The sequence below is a fragment of the Phascolarctos cinereus genome, unplaced genomic scaffold, assembly GCF_003287225.1.
Source record: "Phascolarctos cinereus isolate Bilbo 61053 unplaced genomic scaffold, phaCin_HiC Scaffold_1;HRSCAF=81, whole genome shotgun sequence".
Taxonomy (NCBI): domain Eukaryota; kingdom Metazoa; phylum Chordata; class Mammalia; order Diprotodontia; family Phascolarctidae; genus Phascolarctos; species Phascolarctos cinereus.
In genome coordinates this window covers 104,068,623-104,090,504 of record NW_027555514.1, presented here as the reverse complement: position 1 = coordinate 104,090,504, position 21,882 = coordinate 104,068,623, and the positions used below count along the sequence as shown (strand labels likewise).

General features: G+C 40.1%; 1 protein-coding gene across 1 annotated transcript in view; it reads right to left on the bottom strand.

Annotated features, from left to right (window-relative positions):
* Nucleotides 1-21,882, bottom strand: part of HIPK2 (homeodomain interacting protein kinase 2) — a 258,216-nt gene that overhangs the window by 37,739 nt on the left and 198,595 nt on the right. The window contains exons 11-13 of the mRNA XM_020998088.2: nt 19,418-19,560; nt 15,100-15,279; nt 2,460-2,741 (exon numbers count right to left, since the gene is read on the bottom strand). Of these exons, the coding sequence (XP_020853747.1) occupies nt 2,460-2,741; nt 15,100-15,279; nt 19,418-19,560 (605 nt within the window). The remainder of the gene's footprint in view (nt 1-2,459; nt 2,742-15,099; nt 15,280-19,417; nt 19,561-21,882) is intronic.

Sequence of the window (21,882 nt, the reverse complement as noted above, 5' to 3'; positions counted from 1 at the left end):
GCTCTGCAATTTTTCCTTTAGTTGCTGGACTAGAAGCTTGTGTATTGCATTGGCTTTTCTTGACCTTCTTCTAGTTCATTCTGACCCTGTGTTCCCTACTCCCGTTCTAGTCTCTACCTCTCAAATAGATGACCTAGCCCTACACTGTCTGACTCCAATTTTTTCTTCCATCTTAGGCTTAGCAACTCTGTTCTCCCTGACACTTTGGTTTAATTCTTGATATTCCAACAAGTGGCTTCTTCCTGCTTCTAAAAGCTGTCTTCTGCTCTGGCCCATCTTCTCTTTACTTCTCTTTCCTACCTACTTCTTCTGATCACTAACCTTGACCCAGACACTACCCTGATCACCAGTTGGAGGATAAGGAGAAGCAGTGCTGCACAGCGTAAACAGCCCTACAGCTAAGGTTGGGGAGCCTTGGGTTTGTTCTCTCACTCCCTGGGGGACCTTGGACATGCCATATCACGTCTCTGGGCCTTAGTTTACTCATCTGTAAAACAAAGGTGTTGGACTAAGTGACCTCTAAGGTCTCCTGCATAAATATGTGATCCTGTCAGATAATTTTATTATTTTCTAGTTGTGTGGTTCTCATTGTAAACAACAGACATCTGTGACGAAGCTAATCAAGTTTAGGGATGCAATCTTTAAACCTGGAACTGAACCTGTAATCTGGTTGGTGTGCCTTAGCGATTAATCAGGAGGGAGACTTGGCAGTAGGTAGGGGCCAGAAGAAAAAGGAGAAACATTCAAGTAGGGTAAGGTCTAGAATCAGTGTACAGGAAACAGATGAAAGAACATGAGGGACAACACCTTTGTTAAGATCAGGATTGAAGAGAAAAAGGGGACTTAGGACAGGCTATATCGTGGCAAGGCAAGTGTGGTCATAAATAAACATGCTTAGCTTGGTTTTATGAGTGACAGATAATTGGTAGGCACCATGTAGGGGCTGCTACAGTGCAAGTGCATTTTAACCAATCACGGTGATATTTTGTAATGATGGATGAATTACAAGAGTGAGCATTTATTATCCAATCAAAATGATGTGACTACTAATGGAGCATGATTATAATGTTGTATCTGATAATAAATTAATATTTTGAGTATGACTACAGATGTTAATGTTTTATATCCACTCATAAGATGTGTGCTTGATTGTTAATTCACTGGCTTTGTGGTTTAAGAGTGGAGTGCATACCTCCCTGGAGGCTTATTCCCACTTCACAAGATACAACAAGTAGGCATAATAAAGCATCAGTGGCTAGGCTTCACGGAGAATCCATATGCAGCACCTAAAAGGGTGGACAGGATGGGGGGAGAGGGAGAGAGAGAGAGAGAGAGAGAGAGAGAGAGAGAGAGCGAGAGAGAGAGAGAGAGGAAAGATGTGTGTGTGTGTGTGTGTGTGTAGGCCTGAACTAGAGAGAGATGAATGGGCTTTAGCAAACCTTAGCAACCTCATTAGCACCGTGTTATAACTACTTAAGGGCACCGGCCCACACAGAAAGTGCAATTTACCACTCTACAACCCAAAAATATGGGAGAACAGGCTGTGACAGTGGTGTTAATTCAGCTTTGCAGAATTTATCTGATTTGCAGATACATGCTCTCTCCTTCCCAGGAAGAACAAGGAATACAATGAATTATTACTTCCCTGGAATAAAGAGTTACAGACATTGGATGAAAAAGCATTTTGAAGTTTGCAAAACCTGATCAGAGTCTGATCATCAGAGAAAGTAAATTTGTGCTTCATTAGACATTTATGTAAGATTCCAAAGAATCCAAGACTGTAATAAAAGAAAATCCTGGACTATTTTGGTACGGAGCGAGGCACAGATTCAGAATCATTTTGGAGCTAAAACACTGTTGTTTTTTTTCTGTGACAATCATACCTCATAAAATTTATTCTACAGGATTTTTTGTAAACATTTGTGATATAACCCCAACACAACGGGCAACACTCTGGGGTAGGTGTTAATCATTACCCGCTTTGTGTGTGTCATAGTCCAAGCAGCCATCTTGCTGCTCCTCATACATAATTCTCCATCTCCTGTCTTAGTGCCTATGTCCCACTCATTTCCTCATCCTCATAGAACCCCTAGTTTCCTTCAAAACTCAGCTAAAAAACTACCTTTTGCATGAGGGTCTTCCTTATCTCTGCAGCTGACTAGTTCTCCTTTCCCCACCCCAAATACCCTTATGTTTACTTTTAATATACTTCTATATGTGTGTGTGGTCTCCTAATAAAATGTAAACATCTCAAGGACAAGGACAGTTTCATTTCTGACTTTGTATCCCCAGAGCCAATTAGCCCAGTGTGTGGTATATAGTAGGCATTTAATAAATGCTTGTTGACTGACTGCTTGATTATGAGGGGTTGATCCAGATGATACCAGAGATTTTGTTTTAGCCTAACTTTCTACATACCTGGGCAATCTCACTGGACTGAACACATCTTATCGCCTTACCTGGTGGGGGCATGCTTCTGTTCTTCTTCCTCATCTGTGTCACTGCTGATGGTGATGACGCTGACTGTGGGGCTGGGAGTGTCAGGTATGACAATCGTCTGTCGCTGGCGCTCCTTGGTGGTGCTGGAAGCCACGTCGCCCCACCCACATGTGACAGAGGTGCTGCAGGCAGGGCTATTGTGTACCATTGCACAACGGGGAGGTGTGTTCTCTTTGACTCGTTTGGATCGCTGAGGAGAAGTGATGGTCTGGGAGGAGGAAACCTCGTAGGCTGACACGTTTCTGGAATGACACAGACACAAACACATAGATACAAGGTTGGGGCACAGAATCTTTTCTTGAGGATTTCAATGTCTAGTTAACCAGGCTCAAAATCTAATTCTTAATGTCACTTTTGTCTCTTTTCTCTCTGTCATATTCCACATTCAATGAGCTGCTAAGTTCTGCTGGGTCTCCTCCATAATATTTCTTCCATCTGTCCCTTCCTTTCCATTACTACAGCATTCATCCCTATCTAAGCCCTCATTATCTTTGGTCTCAACCACTGCAGTAACTTAATTAATCTTCCCATGTCCAGTCTTGCCCCAATCTAATTCCAACCCTCACAGTGCTACAAGATAAATTTCACTTATGCACAAATCTAATCAGATCACTTATCACTCAAAATCCTCCAATAATTTCCAATTGCCTATAAAATAAAGTCCGAAGTTCATAATCTCACAACTATCCTTTCCTGTCATCAAAACAAAATCATCAATCAGAGAATGCTTTTTTGATGTGGTAAATCTTGAACTAAGCCTTGAAGGAAGTGTAAGATTTAGCTTATCAGAGAGGATGAGAACAGGATGGGTGAAGATAATACAGAAGTCTCATGCTGAGCATTTTATAGAATCATCATGTTGGATGTGACCTTGAGAGATATTCTAGTCCAGCCTCCTGCATTTACACACATTTTTTCTGGTCCTATTTTATACTAACTCCTCCAGTCATACTGGGCTCCTTCCTGTTCCATGGAGAAGCCATATAGGATTAGGGGATCACACCTCTCATTTTAAAGACAAGGAAGCTGAGGTAGTGATTTGCCCAAATTCACGCAGGTAGTAAAAGTACATTTGTGATTTGAGCCCAGGTATTGTGACTTCCAAACCAGCCCTGGGTCTACTGTACCAGACTGCCTGTGCTCACCTTGTTCCCTCCTTCCACCTCCACCTGCCAAAATCCTACATCCTTCTTCAAAAATGTCACCTCTTCCATGAAGCCTTTGGGGGATAACCCCAGTCTGACTCCTCAAGTCATAAATGTTCATTTGATCCTTGGAATTTGCCTACTGTTATGTTGATACTTTTCCTTAAATGCTCATCCACATTGAGGATGTCCAGTGGTGTTACACTCTTCACCAACATACAAGGTTGATCCTAATGATTTAATAGCTAAATTTTAGGGATTTTCCTGACGCAAATAGCAGCTAAATGATTTGTTCCAGGTTACATAGCTGGTTATTAGAGAAAGAATTTGAATTCAGATCTTCCTGACGTTGAGGGCAGCACTTTGTCCTCTAATCTATGTTGCCTCTGGATCTTGCTTATCCACTCATAAGAGTGTTTTTGTTTTTGGGTTTTTTTTTTTGCAGTTATGTGTGTATTTTTGATTTCCTCTCATACTTAAGTTTGTAAATTCCTTTGAGAGCAGGGACAGTGTCTCATCTGGCCTTGTAACCCTGTCATTGCTTAGCACAACAGCTGCTGAATTTTAGGCCTTTACTAAGAGGTCCTAAATCTGGTGATTTTAAAGTAAGCCTTAATTTCTCCCTGGAAAGGGATGTGATCTTGAAATCCCACCCTCTTCCACTTCTGTTGTTGTTTTTCACTTGTTCAGTTGTGTCAGACTCTTTGTGACACAGCATGCCAACATGTGCGTTGACTTTTTTTTTTTTGGCAAGGATACTGAAGTGGTTTGTCATTCCTTTCTCCAGTGGATTAAGGCAAAGAGAGGTTAAATGACTTGCCTAGGTCACATAGCTAGTAAGTGTGTGAGGCCACATTTGAACTCAGGTCTTCCTGACTCGAGGCCCAGTATTCTATTCACTGAGCCATTTAGCTACCTCAGTGATCAAAAAATCTGGTGATTTTAGAGTAAGCCTTAATTTCTCCCGGAAAGGGATGTGATCTTAAATCCCTGCTCTCTCACTGGTATTAGCTTCTTTAAAAAAACTTCCCTCGGTTTTGCTGGAATGGCTTTGGAGCTCGTTGTCTTTGACCTTAAGTCTAGGGTTTTTCCAGGTTCATTTCTCAGCCTTCTCGGGCCACAGATTTACAGCAGGAAGGAGCCTTGGAGGTCATAGAGTCCAATCTCCTTATTTTACAGAAAAGAAAAGGGGGTACAGAGAAATTAAGTGTCGTGACCAGAATAACACAGCTGTCAAGCGTCTTCAGTGGGTTTTCAATGCAGGTCTCCCTGTTCTACCACTGTATGCTGACTTTAGAGCAGGGTACAGGACCATGAGTGGCTTCAGCTGAACAGTAGGGCACAGCCTACTAGCGATTCAATCTGCACCTTTCCAATCTGAATTGGAAGAGAAAATTGGGAACAGGGCACATTGAAAAGGCCTTCATTTTGATCTGGACTTGATGTGATCAACTATTTATGACAAGAAATGCCTACACATATCTTCCTTACTTAAGGTAGGGGGAGGAAGAGTGATTTTGGGGGGCATTTCAGGGAAAAGTTATCCTTTCCTGCTTTCCCCATGCCAATCTTTGACATGTACAGGCACACCTATGCCAGAAAGAGACCAATGCCAACCACGAACGGGACCCAGACTAAAGAAACCATCTAGTCCAGAACCTACTTTGTCCTTAGAGATTCTATCAATATCTTGTTAAAAGGGCTGCCAGGGAACAAGAAGCCAAAGAACAAGAAAATCAATGAAATTTGACTAATTTTCTATTCAGCAGTCACTGATTATGCTATGATTTCCTTTTCTTTACTAATGAATATATGCTACTCCTCATTAATACTCAGTTAGTGTCCTCTGAAGGTACTGAACATGTAACTCTACATTTGTGTTGTTGTTCAGTTATTTTTCAGTCATGTCTGACTTTCTGTGATCCCATTTGGGGTTTTCTTGGAAAAGTTACTGGAATGGTTTGCCAATTCCTTCTTCAGCTCATTTTACAAATGAGGAAACTGAGGCAAACAGGGTTAAGTGACTTGCCTAGGGTCATACCGCTAGTAAGTATCTGAGGCAATATCTGAATTCAGGAAGATGAGCCTTTCTGATTCCAGGCCCAGTGCTCTATCCACTGTGACACCTAGTGGCCCACAACTCTATATTTAGTACCGTTTATTTATCATCCCCCTAGCATTTATGATGTATTCACTATGTGTTGGCCCTGAGCCAAATGCTGGAGACCCTGTGTTATTAGTTTAATTAATCTGCCTAGGAAATCTGAGAGACTGAACAAAAAATGGAAGTGAGAGAACAAATAGCTCACAAAAAGTGAGATAAATTTAGCAAGGTAGCAAAATATAAGATAAAACTCACAAACATAAGCTCTTATATGTTATCAATAAAGACCAAGAAAAACTAACAGAACAGAAAATATCATTTACAATAGGCATAAAGTATTTGGATAGTACCTTACCAAAACACATAAAAAGATAATTACCAGATAATTTTGCAGAAATAATTGAAGAATTGAATTGGAAGGATATCTCTTGACCATAGGACATTGTATAGGAGAAGACAATATAAAAAAGATGTCAATACCTTTCAAATTAATTTATAGTTTCATTGCAATACTCATTGAGATACCAATGGATTATAGAACCAGATAAAATTACAAAATTTATATGGAAAAACAAAGGGGGGAAAATCTATGGAACTCTGGCAGGGAAAGTGATGAAAGAGAACTTGCCTTGCTAGACTTTTAAGCACATCAAAAAATGGTAATTATAATACCTATGTAGTACTAAGAAGAACTAAATGGAGCAGAATAGAGATCAGAGAAAAGAGGACCAAACAGAGGTCCCAGAAATAGAACTAAATCTACATAAAAGGAATTTAGAGACATTACATATTGAGGAAAGGAATAATTGTTCAATGAATAATGATTGGAAACTGAGAAGCAATACGGTAAAACATGAGTTTAATCTCATACTTCAATGATATAAAATAAATTCCAGCTGGTCCAGGAGTTAAAGATAAAAAAAAATTAAAAGTTAGAAGAAAACGATTAATGTAATGATCTCAGTTGTGGAGGAGAGACAAAATCTTGCTGACTGAATAAATGGAAGAGATTATTGCGAACAAAGTACATGGATTTGATTATGTAAAAATGAAAAAATGGTAAAAACAAAGATAAGAATAAAAAACAGTAGGAATAAAATCTCTAAGGTAAATCTATCAGATAAAAGTCTGATATTCACAATCTACAATGGACTGACATAAAGTTATAAGACAAGACTTAGTCCCCAGTGGATAAATGGTCAAAGCATGTATTAAGTTTAAAATAAGAGGAAAAGCAAAATGTAAATATTAACCAAGTATTCAACCTCACTAATAATCAAAGAAGTGCAAGTTAAAACAACTTTGAGGTCCCACCTCACATCTATTAAGTTGGCAAAAATAAAAGTGGTGGTGGGCAGCAAGGCGGCGCAGTGAATAGAGCTCTGGCCTTGGAGTCAGAAGGACCTGAGTTCAAATCCAGCCTCAGACACTTAACACTTACTAGCTGTGTGACCTTGGGCAAGTCACTTAACCCTGACTGCCTTATGCAAAAACCAAAAAAAAAAAAATCCAAAACCAAAAAAAAAAAGTGGTGGTGCTGGCAGAAACACAGGTACACCTATACTGATGTTGGCAGAATTTACAAATGAGTGTAATTTTTAGAAAGCAATTTGGCAGTATACAGTAAGAGTTACAAAACTGATCATTCCCTTTGTTCCAGTGATCCCACTGCTGGGACTACACACTAAGGAATTAATTTAAAATATAAAGTACATTTATGAAAACATTTACAACTACTTTATAACATGAAAAACTGGAAATTCAAGGGTTGGGGAATGTTTAAAAAAAACCCAACTATGATCTATCAATATAATGGAATACTATGATGCCACAAAATGACAACTGTGAAGAATACAAATAAATATGGAAAGACATATGAAATAACATAAGGTGAAGAACACAGAACTAGAATAGCATAGACATTTATGATGTCTATATAAAAATCTACATATATGCAAGATGTAAAAGGACAATCAAAGAAATTAGGTGGGGGCATAAAGTAGGTTAGTATTGTGGTTATTCATTTGTTATGGTTTTTTATTATAAATAATTCTGATCGCATAGTTCTGTTGGGTTCAGGGGAGATTATTTCCTTTTTTGTTTGCTTTTGTTGAGAGTGTTAAGTTTAACATGGATAAGTATAAATAAAAACAGATTGGGAGAGGATATGGAGGAAGTTATGAAAATGTTATTGCTGTTATTAATATGTTAAGATATTTTTGTTTATTTAAATAATAAATACATTCATCTTGTTTTTCAAAATGTTCCTAGTCCTCTGAAGCCTCATGACCGTGTATGGTGTGGAGGTGACGTGACCCCTGGGTCCTGGAAGGCCGTGCAAGCTCTGACAGATTCCACCAAGCTGAAAAAGCTTCTCTGCTGGACTGATGCCAGACCCCTAGTCTGTCTAAAGTTCTGTTTGGCTAAGTCTGCAGAGATTCTTCACTATTAAGTTCGCCACGAGGTGATTAAGCAAGTTACCAGCCACCACAACTTATGATGTGCACTGGGGGGAAGGAGTCCCACACTGAAATCACTTACCTTTTTGAATTGAGAAGTTCATAATAAAAATTATTCTTTTAAAATGTCCAAATTGGCTTGCGAGGTATGATCATGTTCACCAGCATTGTGAAGGAGGTACTCTGTTTAGTTCCTCCTGGGTCCTTCCATATCTAAATCTTATCATCTAAGATCTTTGATAACTGGAATCAAAATAGCATTCCTGCCTTTCAGTCAGTTTTAATGAATGCCCTAGTCTTTTTTTTTTTCAGCCAGAGGAAAAGTTTATTAGTGATAAAACACATAGGCCAGGTAACGTCGGATAGTGAGGACAAGTGCGCATGAGAAAGTCTCAGCCTTTTGGGGCTGAGATTCTCAGCCCAGAATGGGGGCCAGAGTAGATCTTATATACCTTGGGTGACCAGGGAAGGGTCTGGGAAAATGGAATTACAATTGGAATGTCTAAGAGATTGAATGGACAATGGGAATAGATAATGAAGGAACTAAAAGGTATCAGAATGAAATTAAAAGATAGGCTAAGGCTTTCAAAGGGAGATGAGGGGCTGGGGCCTGTAGACAAAGGGGAGCCAGATTCCCTTTGGGGCTAGGGGCGAAGACCTCGCCTTGGACCACACCCCATCACTAGGACCTCTGCTGCCTTCACATGGGGGCTCAACAAGAGGAAGAGCTATTGTTTCATTCCTCCTTCCTTAATTTCTCTAGCCCCTAACAATCTTGGCATCATGCCAATGACTGGGGATAATAAAGTTGAATGAAAAATAGTTCCTGCCTTCCAGAAGCATACAATGAATGCCCTAGTCTTAAGAAAAGGCAAATGAACCACATTGGCAAGTCATTCTAAGAAATGGCTAAGAATCTACTGGTAGTGCACATTCCTTGGTAAAATGAAGTCAGGGGAAAGGATGATCCATTGGCAAAAGCTCAATGAAGTCTACTTCTCTGCTTAGCCAGGCTGAGAAACAGGACTAACTCTCTTCGGACCCCCAACAAGTACGTTCTGTACGCATACACTAGCAGGTTATGTTACAGGAGCACACAGAAGCAGTGTCAACTCCCTTGTGACCAATCAGACAGACAAAGTGAGGAATTTATAGGATCATAGGTTTAGAGATAGGAGAGACCTTAGAGTTCATTTCATTTCACAGATGAGAACACTGAGCCTCTGAGAAGTTACATGGTCTGCTCAGGGTTATGTAGCTAGTATGTGTCTGAGGTGGGATTAAAACCCAAGTCATCTGACTTCAGGTTGGGGCATTCTATTCACTATGCTTTGGATTTAATAAAGGAAAGAAGCAAGCCAGAAAGCATTTATTAAGTGCCCATTATATTCTAGGTACTATGTGCTAAGTGCTTTACAAATATTATTTCATTTGATCTTCCTAATAACCCCAGGAGGGAAATGTTATTATCATCCCCATTTCATAGTTGAGGAAATGGAGGTGGACAGTGGGTCCCATCTCCTAAGTGTCCTACCTCTAGGCCCAGTGCTCTTTCTATCGCATACCCAAAGAATGAATACTTCTGTATTTACACTAGAAGTTTTGTGACCCTAGGCAAATTTAAAAACTCTCAGCTTGTAGTGGTTGGAGAGCTGCCTTTGGAGTTTGGAACTAAGGACCTTGGGTTCAAGTTTTACTTCTGAGACATACTAACTGCGTAACTACGGGCAAGTCACTTAACTTCTCAGTAACCCATGTTCTCTTTAAGACCAAAAAGCAAACGAGCTGTCCATCTGCACTGGTGAAGAAACTTTCCACACTGGGAGTTCTTTATACCACTGAAATCACAAGAAAAAAATAGACTTTTGGTACTGAACATCAACTGAAGAAGACAAGCAATCATGTGAGGGATCTTTATATACCGAGCCTCAGGACTGTTTGAAATTTGAAGCTCTGGATGGATTCTGAGGCTGATCTTTCTCCCCTTAGCCTGGAGATGATTTAGCTGGGTCAGCCACACCCCCTTATCACTCCGGGTCTTTTCTAGTTCAGGCCCATTCCCGTGGGCTAGAATGTAAATGAACTAACTTCTGGGACAGAGGAGTGGGGTATACTGTGATCATATTCCACTGCTGGCTTCACTGCTTTGCTTTCCAAATATGAATGGGTTAAATCTCATGATAAATGGGGCACTAGATGAATGAAAAAAGATATAACACTTGGGTGAGAGAGTGACTCAGATCAAGTCTGGTCTTAACTATGAACAAAACACACCTCTGTGTCTTAGATTCAGAAAGCACTGCCTCTTCCTTCCACTTTTTTCTATTGGTAAATTTAATTTTCAGAAAAATGAATATGAATGCTTCATTACACTAGTGATAATGATTACAAGATCCCTAAAAAGGTAGAAGCATCTGATAGTAAGGAATAGGAAGGGATGGGGAATAAGGTACAGGAATCTGGTTATTAATTACACCTTGTCCTTCGGTAGCACTTTTCTATTTTTGAAAGTACCTTCACAAACATTAACCTGTTTGATCTTCACGAGAAGACAGGGGAATTAGTTCCTCATAAAGAAGTGAAGAAACTGAGGCACTGAAAAGTTAAGTCACTTTTCACAAGCTTATACAGAGAGTGATAAAACTAGTATTAAAGACCAGGTATCTGGGCTCCTGCTTGTGCTGTGCAGAGATAACTGTGAAATATGTCAGCTGCACAAATGCCCCAAGAAGTGGTCACTGGATGGTCCCACAGAGCTAACTTGTTGCTCTATGTAAAAAGGGGAACCAGATCAGCAGATGGTGAGTTCTGCTAAAGGTAAATAAATACGGCATCTTAAATACTTACAAGCCATAAAGTAACTCCAAAATGCTACATACTCTCACTTGAAAAGATAAGGTGAAGCTGGGGGGGGGGGGGAACGGGCTTTTCCAGTTAGCCAAAGGATAGAGAAAAGCAGGATAAAAACAGAATCCAGAATGAGAACTGTTGTAATGAGGAGAGAAGTTAAAAGCTACCAAGAGAGCCCAAGAGCTAGAGAAAGGAGTAGAAGGAAAACAAGATTCTTGTGGAAAAGCCTGGGGGAGCACTGACCATGCTACTGGGCAAATGGCTGTTCAGAGAAGAGTTGTGACCAAAAACCAGGCTAAAGGACATTTCTCAGCCTTGGAAGAGAGGGTAGTAAAGAAGAGTTGAGAAACACATGCTCCTAATCTCAAGAGGAACAACAGGAAAAGCATACATGGGACTATACAGGACATTTAACCTGTACCAAGCTGTGAGTGATGTCAGACTGTAATTTACCTCAATCACATACTCTGTACCTTGAAATTCCATCACACCTAAGTTCGACAGTTCAATAACTACCTGCAAATAAACCAGGAAAAGTACTTCGGGAGAAGAGAAAGGAAGGAAAGTCTGCTCAGGCTTATCACAGAACTGCAGAGGCAGAAGGGAACTTGGAGATCAACAAGTTCAATCTTTCCCTGAAAAGGAATCCCATTTACAATCCTTGAAAAGAGGTCATCCAGGTTCTGACAGTATGGGGGGATTTACCATGTTATAAAACAGCTCATTACACTTCTGGGTAGTTCTACTTGTTAGGGAATTTTCTCTCATACTGATGTGAAATCTGTCTCCATAGTTTGCACCCATTTTTCCTAGTTCAGTCTCCTAGGGCAAAGAAGAATTAGTTTAATTTCTCTTTCATGTGAGAGCCCCTCAAATACTCTAGAACAGGTGTCCTATCCCTCTGAGTCTTTTCTTCTCCAGGCTGAACATTCCCAGTTGCTTAGCCAATCCCCATATAGCACCGTTCCCAATTTTTCCCACCCTGAACATTCTCCTCTAGGTGCAATCAAGTCAATCCAGTCCTTAGAATGTAATGTTCAGAAGTAAATACAGTGCCCAGATGTGGAATGGCCAGGGCATTTTGTTACCTTTATCATTTTTAATACCATTTATCCATTAATGCAACCTAAGCTCACAATAGCATTTTTGACTACCATATGACTCCTCTTGGGTTTGCAAGTCTACTAATATTTCCAAATCTTTTTCACACAAACTACTGTCAAACCACGTCTCTTCCCTATGTACCCTTGCACAGATGACTTTTTGAACCCAAGCATAGGGGGAGCTATCCAAAGACACAAATACAGAGGAACAGAGAATTCATCAACCTGTTTAGATTTTTAAAAGATACGTACAGAAAAGAAAATGAAAGAAAGGAGAGAACTGTTGCTCTGGGTGGACAAGTCAATAATAATGGAAGACAGAAAGCAGAATTACCTTTATAGGGTAGCTGTATCAAACTGGATTTTATTTGTAAAGCACTTTGTAAACCTCAAAGTACTAGACATATGTCATTATTATTACTCAACTCATTTTATTTCTGCTTTCTCTGTCAAGGAGAATGATCTTTGGATTAGGATAGAACAAAACTGGTTAATAGGGTTGAAGGGAAGTGATATCATTAAAAGTGAGTAGGTCTTCATCAAGAACAAGTCTTCTCACATGTAGCTAATTTCTCTTTTTTTTTTTTTTATAGGATTACTGACTGTAATCAAGGGAATCCTGTAAATGTAGTTTACTTAGGTTTCAGGGCAGCATTTGGAAAAGTCCATAATGGGCTTAGATTCTTAAAATCTAGCCACTGCTCAGATTCTTATAATCTAGCCAATAGCTTGCTAATGTTCAGACTCCTTAAGAGTATGCCCAATATGACTGATGTTCTTTTCAGTCTTTGGCTGAAAAAAAGAAAAAAGTCCCTAATGTCATCATTGCGGACAAGATGGAGAGATATGGATTTGATGGTAGTAAGTTTGGTAGATTCAGAACTGGTTGAATTACAGGACCCCCAAAGTAGTGGTTAATGGCTTAATGTTAACTTGGAGGGAGGACTCTACTGGAAAGCCCTAGGGATCTGTCCCTGCCCTTGTGCTAGTCAACATTTTTATCAATGACTTGGATAAAGATAGATGGCATGCTTATCAAATTATCAGATGACACAAAACTGGGAAATCAGGATTCAAAAATATTTTGCTAGAGCTCTTTTTGTGGTGGTGAAAAACTGGAAACTAAAGGGGTGCTCATCAGTTGGGGAATGGCCCAGTAAATAATAGCATATGAATGTAATGGAATGCTATTGTACTTTAAGAACTAATAAAAGGGATGGTTTCCACAGAAAACCTGGGTGAAGTAATGCAGAAGGAAGAGACCAGATCCAGAAGTACAATTTATACTGTAACACCAACACTGTGAAAATGAACAACTTGGAAATACTTAAGAACTGTGATCAATGCAACGTTCAATCATAACTCTAGAGGATCAATGATGAAGAATGATGCTTACTTCCTGACAGGGAGATGATGGACCAAATAGGAAGAATGAGACACCTATTTTTTTGGATGTGGCCAATGTGGAAATGTTTTATTTGACCATGCACACTTACTGCAAGTTGTTTTTCTTTTTTGGAGGGTAGAGTGGGGTGGAGTGGGAGGAAAAAAATAAATGCTTGAATAATGAAAAAATCAATTAAAAAGTCTTGCTAGGCTAGAACAAGGGTTTTATATCAGATATAAAATATGACAGGGACAGATTTGTTGGAACACGTTCTTGCACTTGACTTAAAAAAATCAACTTCACAAGTACAAGACAGAATAGTTATGTCTAGATAACAGTTTAGGGGGAAAAAAGTAAAGTCCACAGCTTGGCATTTAAAGCCCTTCACCATTTGGCTCTAGTCTCCCTTTTCCAGGCTTATTTCACATTGCTGCCCTTTTATGCACTCTACGTTCTAGCCAAACTGTCCAACTTCTTGTTCCCCAAACTTCCCCGTTTTCTTGTCCATACCTTTGCACATGCCTATTCTTGGAATGCACTCCCTTCTCCCCCCCCCCCAACCTCTTAGAATGTCAAGCCTTGCCCAAGGTTCAGTATTATCTCAACTGGAAGCATTTCCTGATCTCACTAGTTATTAGTGCCGTCTATCCTCTTCCTCCACAAAATATGGCGTATAGACCCACTCCCAAAAGAAAGTGAGCTCCATGAGGGCAAGGACTGGATTTTGTTTTGTTTTTGTCTTCCACAAGAAATGCCTTCCAGATAGTTGCTGTTAAATGCTTGATACACTGGATTGAAGATTTTGGGAATATTTAACACGAAGACCAGGAAACTTAGTGGAGGAGAAATCTGATAGCTTGTCTTAAGACCTATTATGTGGAAGAGGGATTAGATTTGTCAGAAACAAGTTGATTTCTCACTCCAGAAGGCAGAATTAGGAATAACGGACAAAAATTATGTAGAGGCAGATTTTGGCTTACTGAGAGGCAATGCGGAGTAGTGAACACAGTGCTGGATGTGCAGTTAGGGGGACCACCGCTTTGAGTTTCACCTCTAAAACTAGACGCCTGATCAGGGCCAAGTCACTTAATGTCCTTGAGCCTCAGTTTCTTTATCTGTAGCATCCACCGTGGTTTTTTTTTTAAAGATCAAAGTAGATAACATATGCCAAATATCTTCCTGAGTTGGACATTACTGAACAACAACAAAAAGCTCTATAAAAATGGTGCTTGTTGTTACTACTACGTAAGAGAAAATTTCCTAACAGATTCATTTAAAGATAAGAGTGGGCTGACTGGGGAGATTGTGGATCCTCCCTCCCTAGGTGCCTTCAAGCAAAGACTGGATGACCATTTGTTGGGGATCTATGGGGGATTCTGACCCGGAAGGGATGAGGCAGATGACGCGGGATCCTCCCGTGGGAAGCCATTCGCGTTTCTCCGGCAGGCGTGGCTGACGGGCGCTCCTGACAAGCACCCACAACGCCAACCACACAGCGCATCTCTCTCAGCACCTCAAGGCGAGGCTGAAAGCCCCGCCCCCCAGGACGCACCTGGCCGAGGCCTGGTGCTGCTTATTCTTCCGCGAGGACGTCGTGCTGGTCGGCTGCTGCCTCATCACGTGGGCCACGCCCACGTTCAAGGGCTGGGCCGCTGGCAGAGTCACGTGTCCAGTCAAAAGCGCTGGCTGCTGCATGATGGGGTTGTAGTGGCTGCCGTGAGCATGCGTGTTCCTGTGGGAGTGGAGAGAAAGCAGCTACATTTTATTTCTTTGAATCAAAGCTCCTTATGAAATAAAGCATTATCTCACTGTTAAAGGTACAACACTCGGCACTGGTTACCGCCATGTGTTCTATGCAGTTTTCTAGTAAATTAGCTTGGTGCTCACTCGATGGAGATGACGTCATCCTCACCTAAAGCCCAGCGCCGAGGCCGCCTGGAGAGCCGCTCCGCGGGAGGGGCCGGGAGGGGAGGCCTCACCAAGTCCTTTCTGTGGATTGGGCACTGGCCCAGCTCTCGGAAGAGCTTACACTACGGGCCAGGTAGGTTAAACACACCACACCAACCGCAAAAGAACCCTAAGGCATAAACAGATGGAGCTGCTTCCCAGGCCTGGCCGTTTGCCGACTCTGACTTGGTCACCACTCAGGTGCAGGCCCTCACCACCTTGGCTTGCTGGCGGGGCTTCCTGGGTCAAGTGGCTCCTCGCTTCAGTCCATCCACTATTCTATCACAAAAGTGATTTTCCCAAAGTGCAAGTGGGACCGTGTCATTCCACTCCACAGTAAACCCCAGGGGCTTTTTATCGCTTCCAGGATTAAGTACAAAATCCTCTGCTTGATGTTCAGAGCCCCTTCATAGCCTCCCCTCCCCTCCTACCTTTCTCACACCTTACTCCCCCAGACATCGACTGACACTAGCCTCCTGGCTGCCGCACAAACAAGACAGTCCCTTTCTTGGTGCTGGTTGTTTTCTCTGGCTGCCCTTCATTCCTGGAGACTCTCCCTCCTCCCCTTGGACTACTGACTTCCCTGGCTTCCTTTCAGTTCCAAACTAAAATCCCCCCTTCTGCAGGAAGCCTTCCCCATCTCTCTTAATGCCAGTGCTTTCCCTCTTTAAATTATTTCCTATTTATCTTGTACAGAGCTTGTTTTGAATGTATTTGTTTGCATCTTGTTTCCCCCAAGAGGCCGTAAGCTCCTTGAGGGCAGACACAGTCTTTTCCTCTTTTTGTATCCTCAGCACTTAGCACAGTGCCAGGCACACAGGAGATGCTTAATAAACATTTAATTGAATGACTGAATGAAAAAGCGATCGGCTTCTTGTTAAGGAGCTGCTGCTTGGAGGGTGAGGGTGAACATAACCAGATGAAGTTAATTATACAAATTTCAAAGAAGAGGTAGATTTTTATGTATTGTTTCAAAGGAGAAAGAGGTCTTTGTTTTGTTAAAAGGGAACTCCAGATTATGTATAGGCTGTGACATCAAATTACTTCTAAGTTTGGTTGGTTTTTTTTCTAATTCTGAGTAAAAGACAACAGTATATGAACAACAAACTATGAAAACTGGTGATAGTAAACTTCTGGAGCTACAAAGTCATTTATATTTCTTAAATGTCTAGCCTTATGACTAGTTTAGTATAGTGATATGCCCAAAGGAGAAACCCAATAAATCTGTTCAGTGGACAAAAAAAAATGAAAACAGCCATGATCAAAGTTTGGTGAAATAACTTAAATTGAAATTAATCTGACATATATTAATGCTGTAAATATCGCTAATTCCTAATCTACAAGCTAATTATGTCCCAACGTTTCATTTTAAAAAGCCATCTGTTTGGACAGAGGAATAACTTCCCCTACAGAAACTATGTTATAATGTTAGTGGCCAGATTCCTAGTCTAGCCACATAAGACTTATTTTTTTAAACCTAAAATGTGTCTAAAAATGCCACACATTTGCAAGATGAAAATAGAACATCTGTTTTCAATACTAGTAATTAAATTATAAAAATAACTGAATATAAAGTATTTTTTGGCTTAAATGATGGTGTTTGAAAACAAGGTTTAATTGGAGTAAGATGAATAGGTAGATGTTTTAATGGAGATACATACTGAGGAGGATTTGGATACTTTCAAGGGCTTTGTGGGGTTGATGGCCTTAGTTCTTTATTTTGTTTTTCACTTTAAAACTTATGGGTTTTCCTTCTCCTTGATATAGATGTATCAGAAACACTATAATAATTATTAGCCATTATTTGGGCTGCTTTTCAGTTCACAAACAATAAAAAAACATACACAAGGTTTTGGTGTTTTTGGTTTTTTTTAAACCTCTCACATTAATTACCAGTTGCAACTTTCTTGAGTTAACCTTTCATGGGCTCATAGGAGAATAGATTTAGAGTTGGAAGTAAAATTAGAGAACATTTAATTCAACTTTCACATTGCAAATGAAGAAACTAAGGGCCAGAGAACTGAAGTGATTTGCCCAATGTCATAGGGCTAAGACAGCAAAGGCTGGCCTCAAACCCAGTCCTCTGACTCTAAATCTGTTTGGCTTACTGCAACTCAAGTGGAACTGACTAAACTATGAATGATAAGAATGGAGAAAAAGGGAGAAGTACCTTGTGTGATGAAAGCCATTAAATAGTAAATATTTAATATAAATGGCATGGCTTTCACATAGCCAAGATATTTTTAGGGGTTTTTTCCAGCTTTATTTCTTCTCTGATATCTACAGTTACTCCCTATGAACAGTAGTCTTTAATAGCATGTGGTTTAATCCTCATCACATATGTATAGTGACACTACATTAACTAATCCAATCCAGGGTTACCACAATCATGGAGGCAGGGTAACTGAGCTATGGGAACAGCAAGGTAGCAGGTGCTGTTGGTAACCTCAATGACGGATTGACCTTTCTCCACACTCTCTGGAGCTACCTAGAAACAACATATAAAAGTTGGGAGAGGCGAAGCTATGCAGTTGAATTTCTTTGCTCAGGCCTTATACCATGGTTGTAAAGCTGATCATGCTGGGAAGGTGAGACAGTAAGAGAACCAGGTGAGCAAAACTTGTTTTGCTTCACACTAGAATATGTTGGGAGACTCTTGTCACCTGGTCTGTTTACCTTCTGTGTCTGTGTCCCTGGGGTGCACCTATTAGCAAAGGGGGGAAAAACAGAAAGGGGGGGAGAAGAGGGAGTGGTATGTTGGGGTTTAGAACCCAGTGCACAAGACTCTTTTAAAAAATCATTGGCAGGATCGCCTTCTGCCCTGGACTCTACAAATATAGTCACCCCTGTATTCACAGGTGCACAGGTATTTATGTTGTAACTTCTTTGGTTATGCAATACTTCTATAAAGACAATGGATGGAAAATCCATTTCTATGTATACAATAAGTAGAACTAAAAGAATATATTTTAAAAGACTACAAGAATAAATAGCAGCATGGGGTAACATGAAGATATTAACTATATTTGACTTGCTTATTATTCCAAGGCAGAGATAACTAAAAGTAGAAAAAAAGGCAAAGTCAACAGATTTAGATAGTAATTGAGGAGTTTAGGGAACTATAGCTTAAGAAAATTAGAGGGGAAAGATAATTTTTGGAAAAAAAAATGAAGGCTGTGGGCTTTACTCAGCAGGAGGCAGTGCAGCCTTTGACTTAAAGGGGCCCAGCTAAGAAGGCTCCTCACTAAGACTTTGAGTTGATTCTAGAAATGCCACATTGTCAATTCTTCTGTTGGATTAAGCATTGGCCTACTGAAAAATCCTCTTAGAAAATGCAAATGTTTTCAGGAGGGATAACACATTAAGTTCTTTTACTAGGTGAAAGAAATTATTATTTTCTATTACATCAATAGCCCATTATTAATTAGGAACCAGGCTTTTTATTCAGAGATTGGCCCTTGTACGTCAGTCAGCCAGTCTCTGAAGGGCACTGCTGATAGATGAGATTGCCCAAATCCTTTATGAACATGCTCCAGTCTCTCTCTCTCTCTCTCTCTCTCGCTCTCTCTCTCTCTCAACTAGGAGATCCTACTTTTTTTAGAGTGTAAACAGCATCTATTCTAAGTGAATTCCAGTCCCAAAACATTAAGCCCATATCCCTGTACCCCTCCATTGCATTAATCTACTAAATTAAGTATACAGCCTGCCAAGGTGACTACTTTGATGGATTGCACTAAACTGAATGTTAGAGTAGGCTGGCAAAAAAAAAAATTTGAAAATTAAAAAACTGTCTCATCATGCAATATTTTGTGCCTCTGCTTAATAAGGTACTTTGCAAATAGCAAATTCATGCATAGAAAAGCTTAGCAGACATACACCCCCTTAATATGCTTAATCCTTAACATTAAGAATTGCCTCCTTACCTCCAGTCTGCCAACTGCTGGGTCCCTGCCATAGTCTCAGGAATTACAGTTGCATGCTGCACTGAGGTATGTGTGGCCACTCCAGTCAATTGCTGCCATGCTGGGGGAAGCAGAATTTGCTGGGTCCCACTTGGCCAGGCCTGCTATAGAACAAAAAGGATGTTCAATTATTACCTGTCTCCATCAGCTGACAACTACTGGTCTGAGTCCTAAAGGGGCTTATTATCTAGTTGGGGGTGATGAAACTAATATATACCATGAAGAACTACATCCTGAAATCCTCAGTATTGTGAGAATTTGAAAAAAGGGGACAGATCAGTATGGCCTATTATAGGTAAGGAAGGCTTTGTGGAGGAGGAATAATTTGAACTGGGCTTTTACAAAAAGAGTAACGTTTGGATAATAATTGTAGCTAGCATTTATGTAGCACTTTAAGATTTGGAAAGCACTTCGAATATGTAATCTCATTTGATTCTGACAATAACCCTATCAGGTTAGTGCTATTATCATTATTGTATAGATAAGAAACTGAGGCAGTTTAAGTGACTTGCCTAGGGTAAGCTAGCTAGTAAATGTCTAAGGCAGGATTCAGACTCAGAGCTTCCTGATTCCCAAGTCCCACAATCTATTCATTGCACCACCTATCTGCCTAGGATAGAGAAAGGCAAAGACATTTCATGTAGCCAAAGCAGAATGGGCTTGGAGTAGGAACGATGACAGCAGACACAGATGACAGAGAAGAATTTTACTTGATTAGAGAAGAAAACTAGTTTACTGGGAAATAAATTTGGATGGACTGGTAATTTAGACCTAGATTTTGGTAGATCTTAAAAATTGGGCATGAGAAATTGGGCTATATGCAGGAGGCAATAAGGAGCCAGTGTAAGCTTTGAAGAGGTAAATTACATGACAACAAAAATCGATATTTTTAGGAAAACTTGTCAGGCAAAACTTACAGTTTGGGAACAGTAAGGGGAGAAAGTATAAGACATTTACAAGAAAAATGACAGGACTTGGTAATCTATATAGAATCACTTTTGTAGGGACCCTTAAAAATGATCTAGTGCATGCAAATTTGTTTTAAGAGATTTGTTTTTCTTTTCTAGTGGGGGGTGGGGTGGAGGTGGGAAGTATGGAAAAAATAGATGCTTGATAATTAAAAATTATCGAGTCCAATCTCCTAACCTGTTAGAAATAACTTGTGAGCACAGAGGTCCAGTGATGTTAAGTGACATGTCTATGTAATTATCCTATAATTAGATCGTGGAAGAGCCAGGACCAGAATTAAGGGTTAACAGTTCTAATCCAATGCTCTTTTTATGAATTCTGTGCTGCTTCCTATGTGGGGCATAAAGAGGACCAAAGAGATAAAGCGGATTCTAAGGTTTCCAATTTGGGAGATTAGAACTGCCATTTATTCATTCACAAATTTTTACTGAGTACCTCCTATATGCGTAATAGCACTGGAGAGCTAATAAAAATGGGGTGGTTAGAAAATGGAATTCAGAAGAGAGATGGAGAGACAGACAGAGACAGATCGCAGAACACACAGAGAATATTGGGGGAAAATACCCATAGGAGTCAGGAAAGGAAATGGGACAATCAGAAGTTGAGAGGAGAATGAGGACCAGTAAAGTGGAATGGCACAAAAGCAAGGAAAAGGAAATAGTTAAGAGAATGAAATGGAAGTAAGAGTATGAGGGCTGAGAATAGCCATTTGAATCCTCAAACAAGGAGATGAATAGAAATGTTTGAAGGAATGGTTTTAGTAAAAGTAGAAAGGAGGTTTCATGACTCCTGGGATTTAGAAAACAGACTGCATGTGGGGCAATAACCAAAGGAAAAGAGATTAGTTAGGGGAGAAGAAAGACGGGAGATTTTGAAATTTTCTGTTAGAATTTTTAGAATTTTTTTCCCAATCTAGATCCATCCTAACATACAATATAGTTACTTGGCATTAAATGTATAGGATTGAGAAGAGAATGCAAAATCATTAAGAACTATAGATTACACTAATGTAGATTAAACAGATAACTATAAAATGACAGTTGAAAAAAGCAAAATATCAATCACAGTAGACATATTTCTAGTGCAGAATATCTTTTTTGTTTATTTTGCTAGGAAATGGGGTTAAGTGACTTGCCCAGGGTCACCCAGCTCGTGTTATGTGTCTGAGGCTGGATTTGAACTCAGGTCCTCCTGACTCCAGGGCTGGTGCTCTATCCACTGCGCCACCTAGCTGTCCCCAGAATATTTTATTTAGAGGCCAGTATAGTTTTAGATTTCTGAAAGTGGCAGCACTGTTCTAGCAGAACAATTTTTTTTGTTTGTCCTTTGTTGTAAGAAAGAATTACAACCAATAGAAGGAACCACAAGAAAGAGAAAACAAAACAGAAGAAAAAAAGGCAAATAGTATGCTTCTATCTGCATTCAAACTCTATAGCTCTTTCTTTGGATGTGGATAG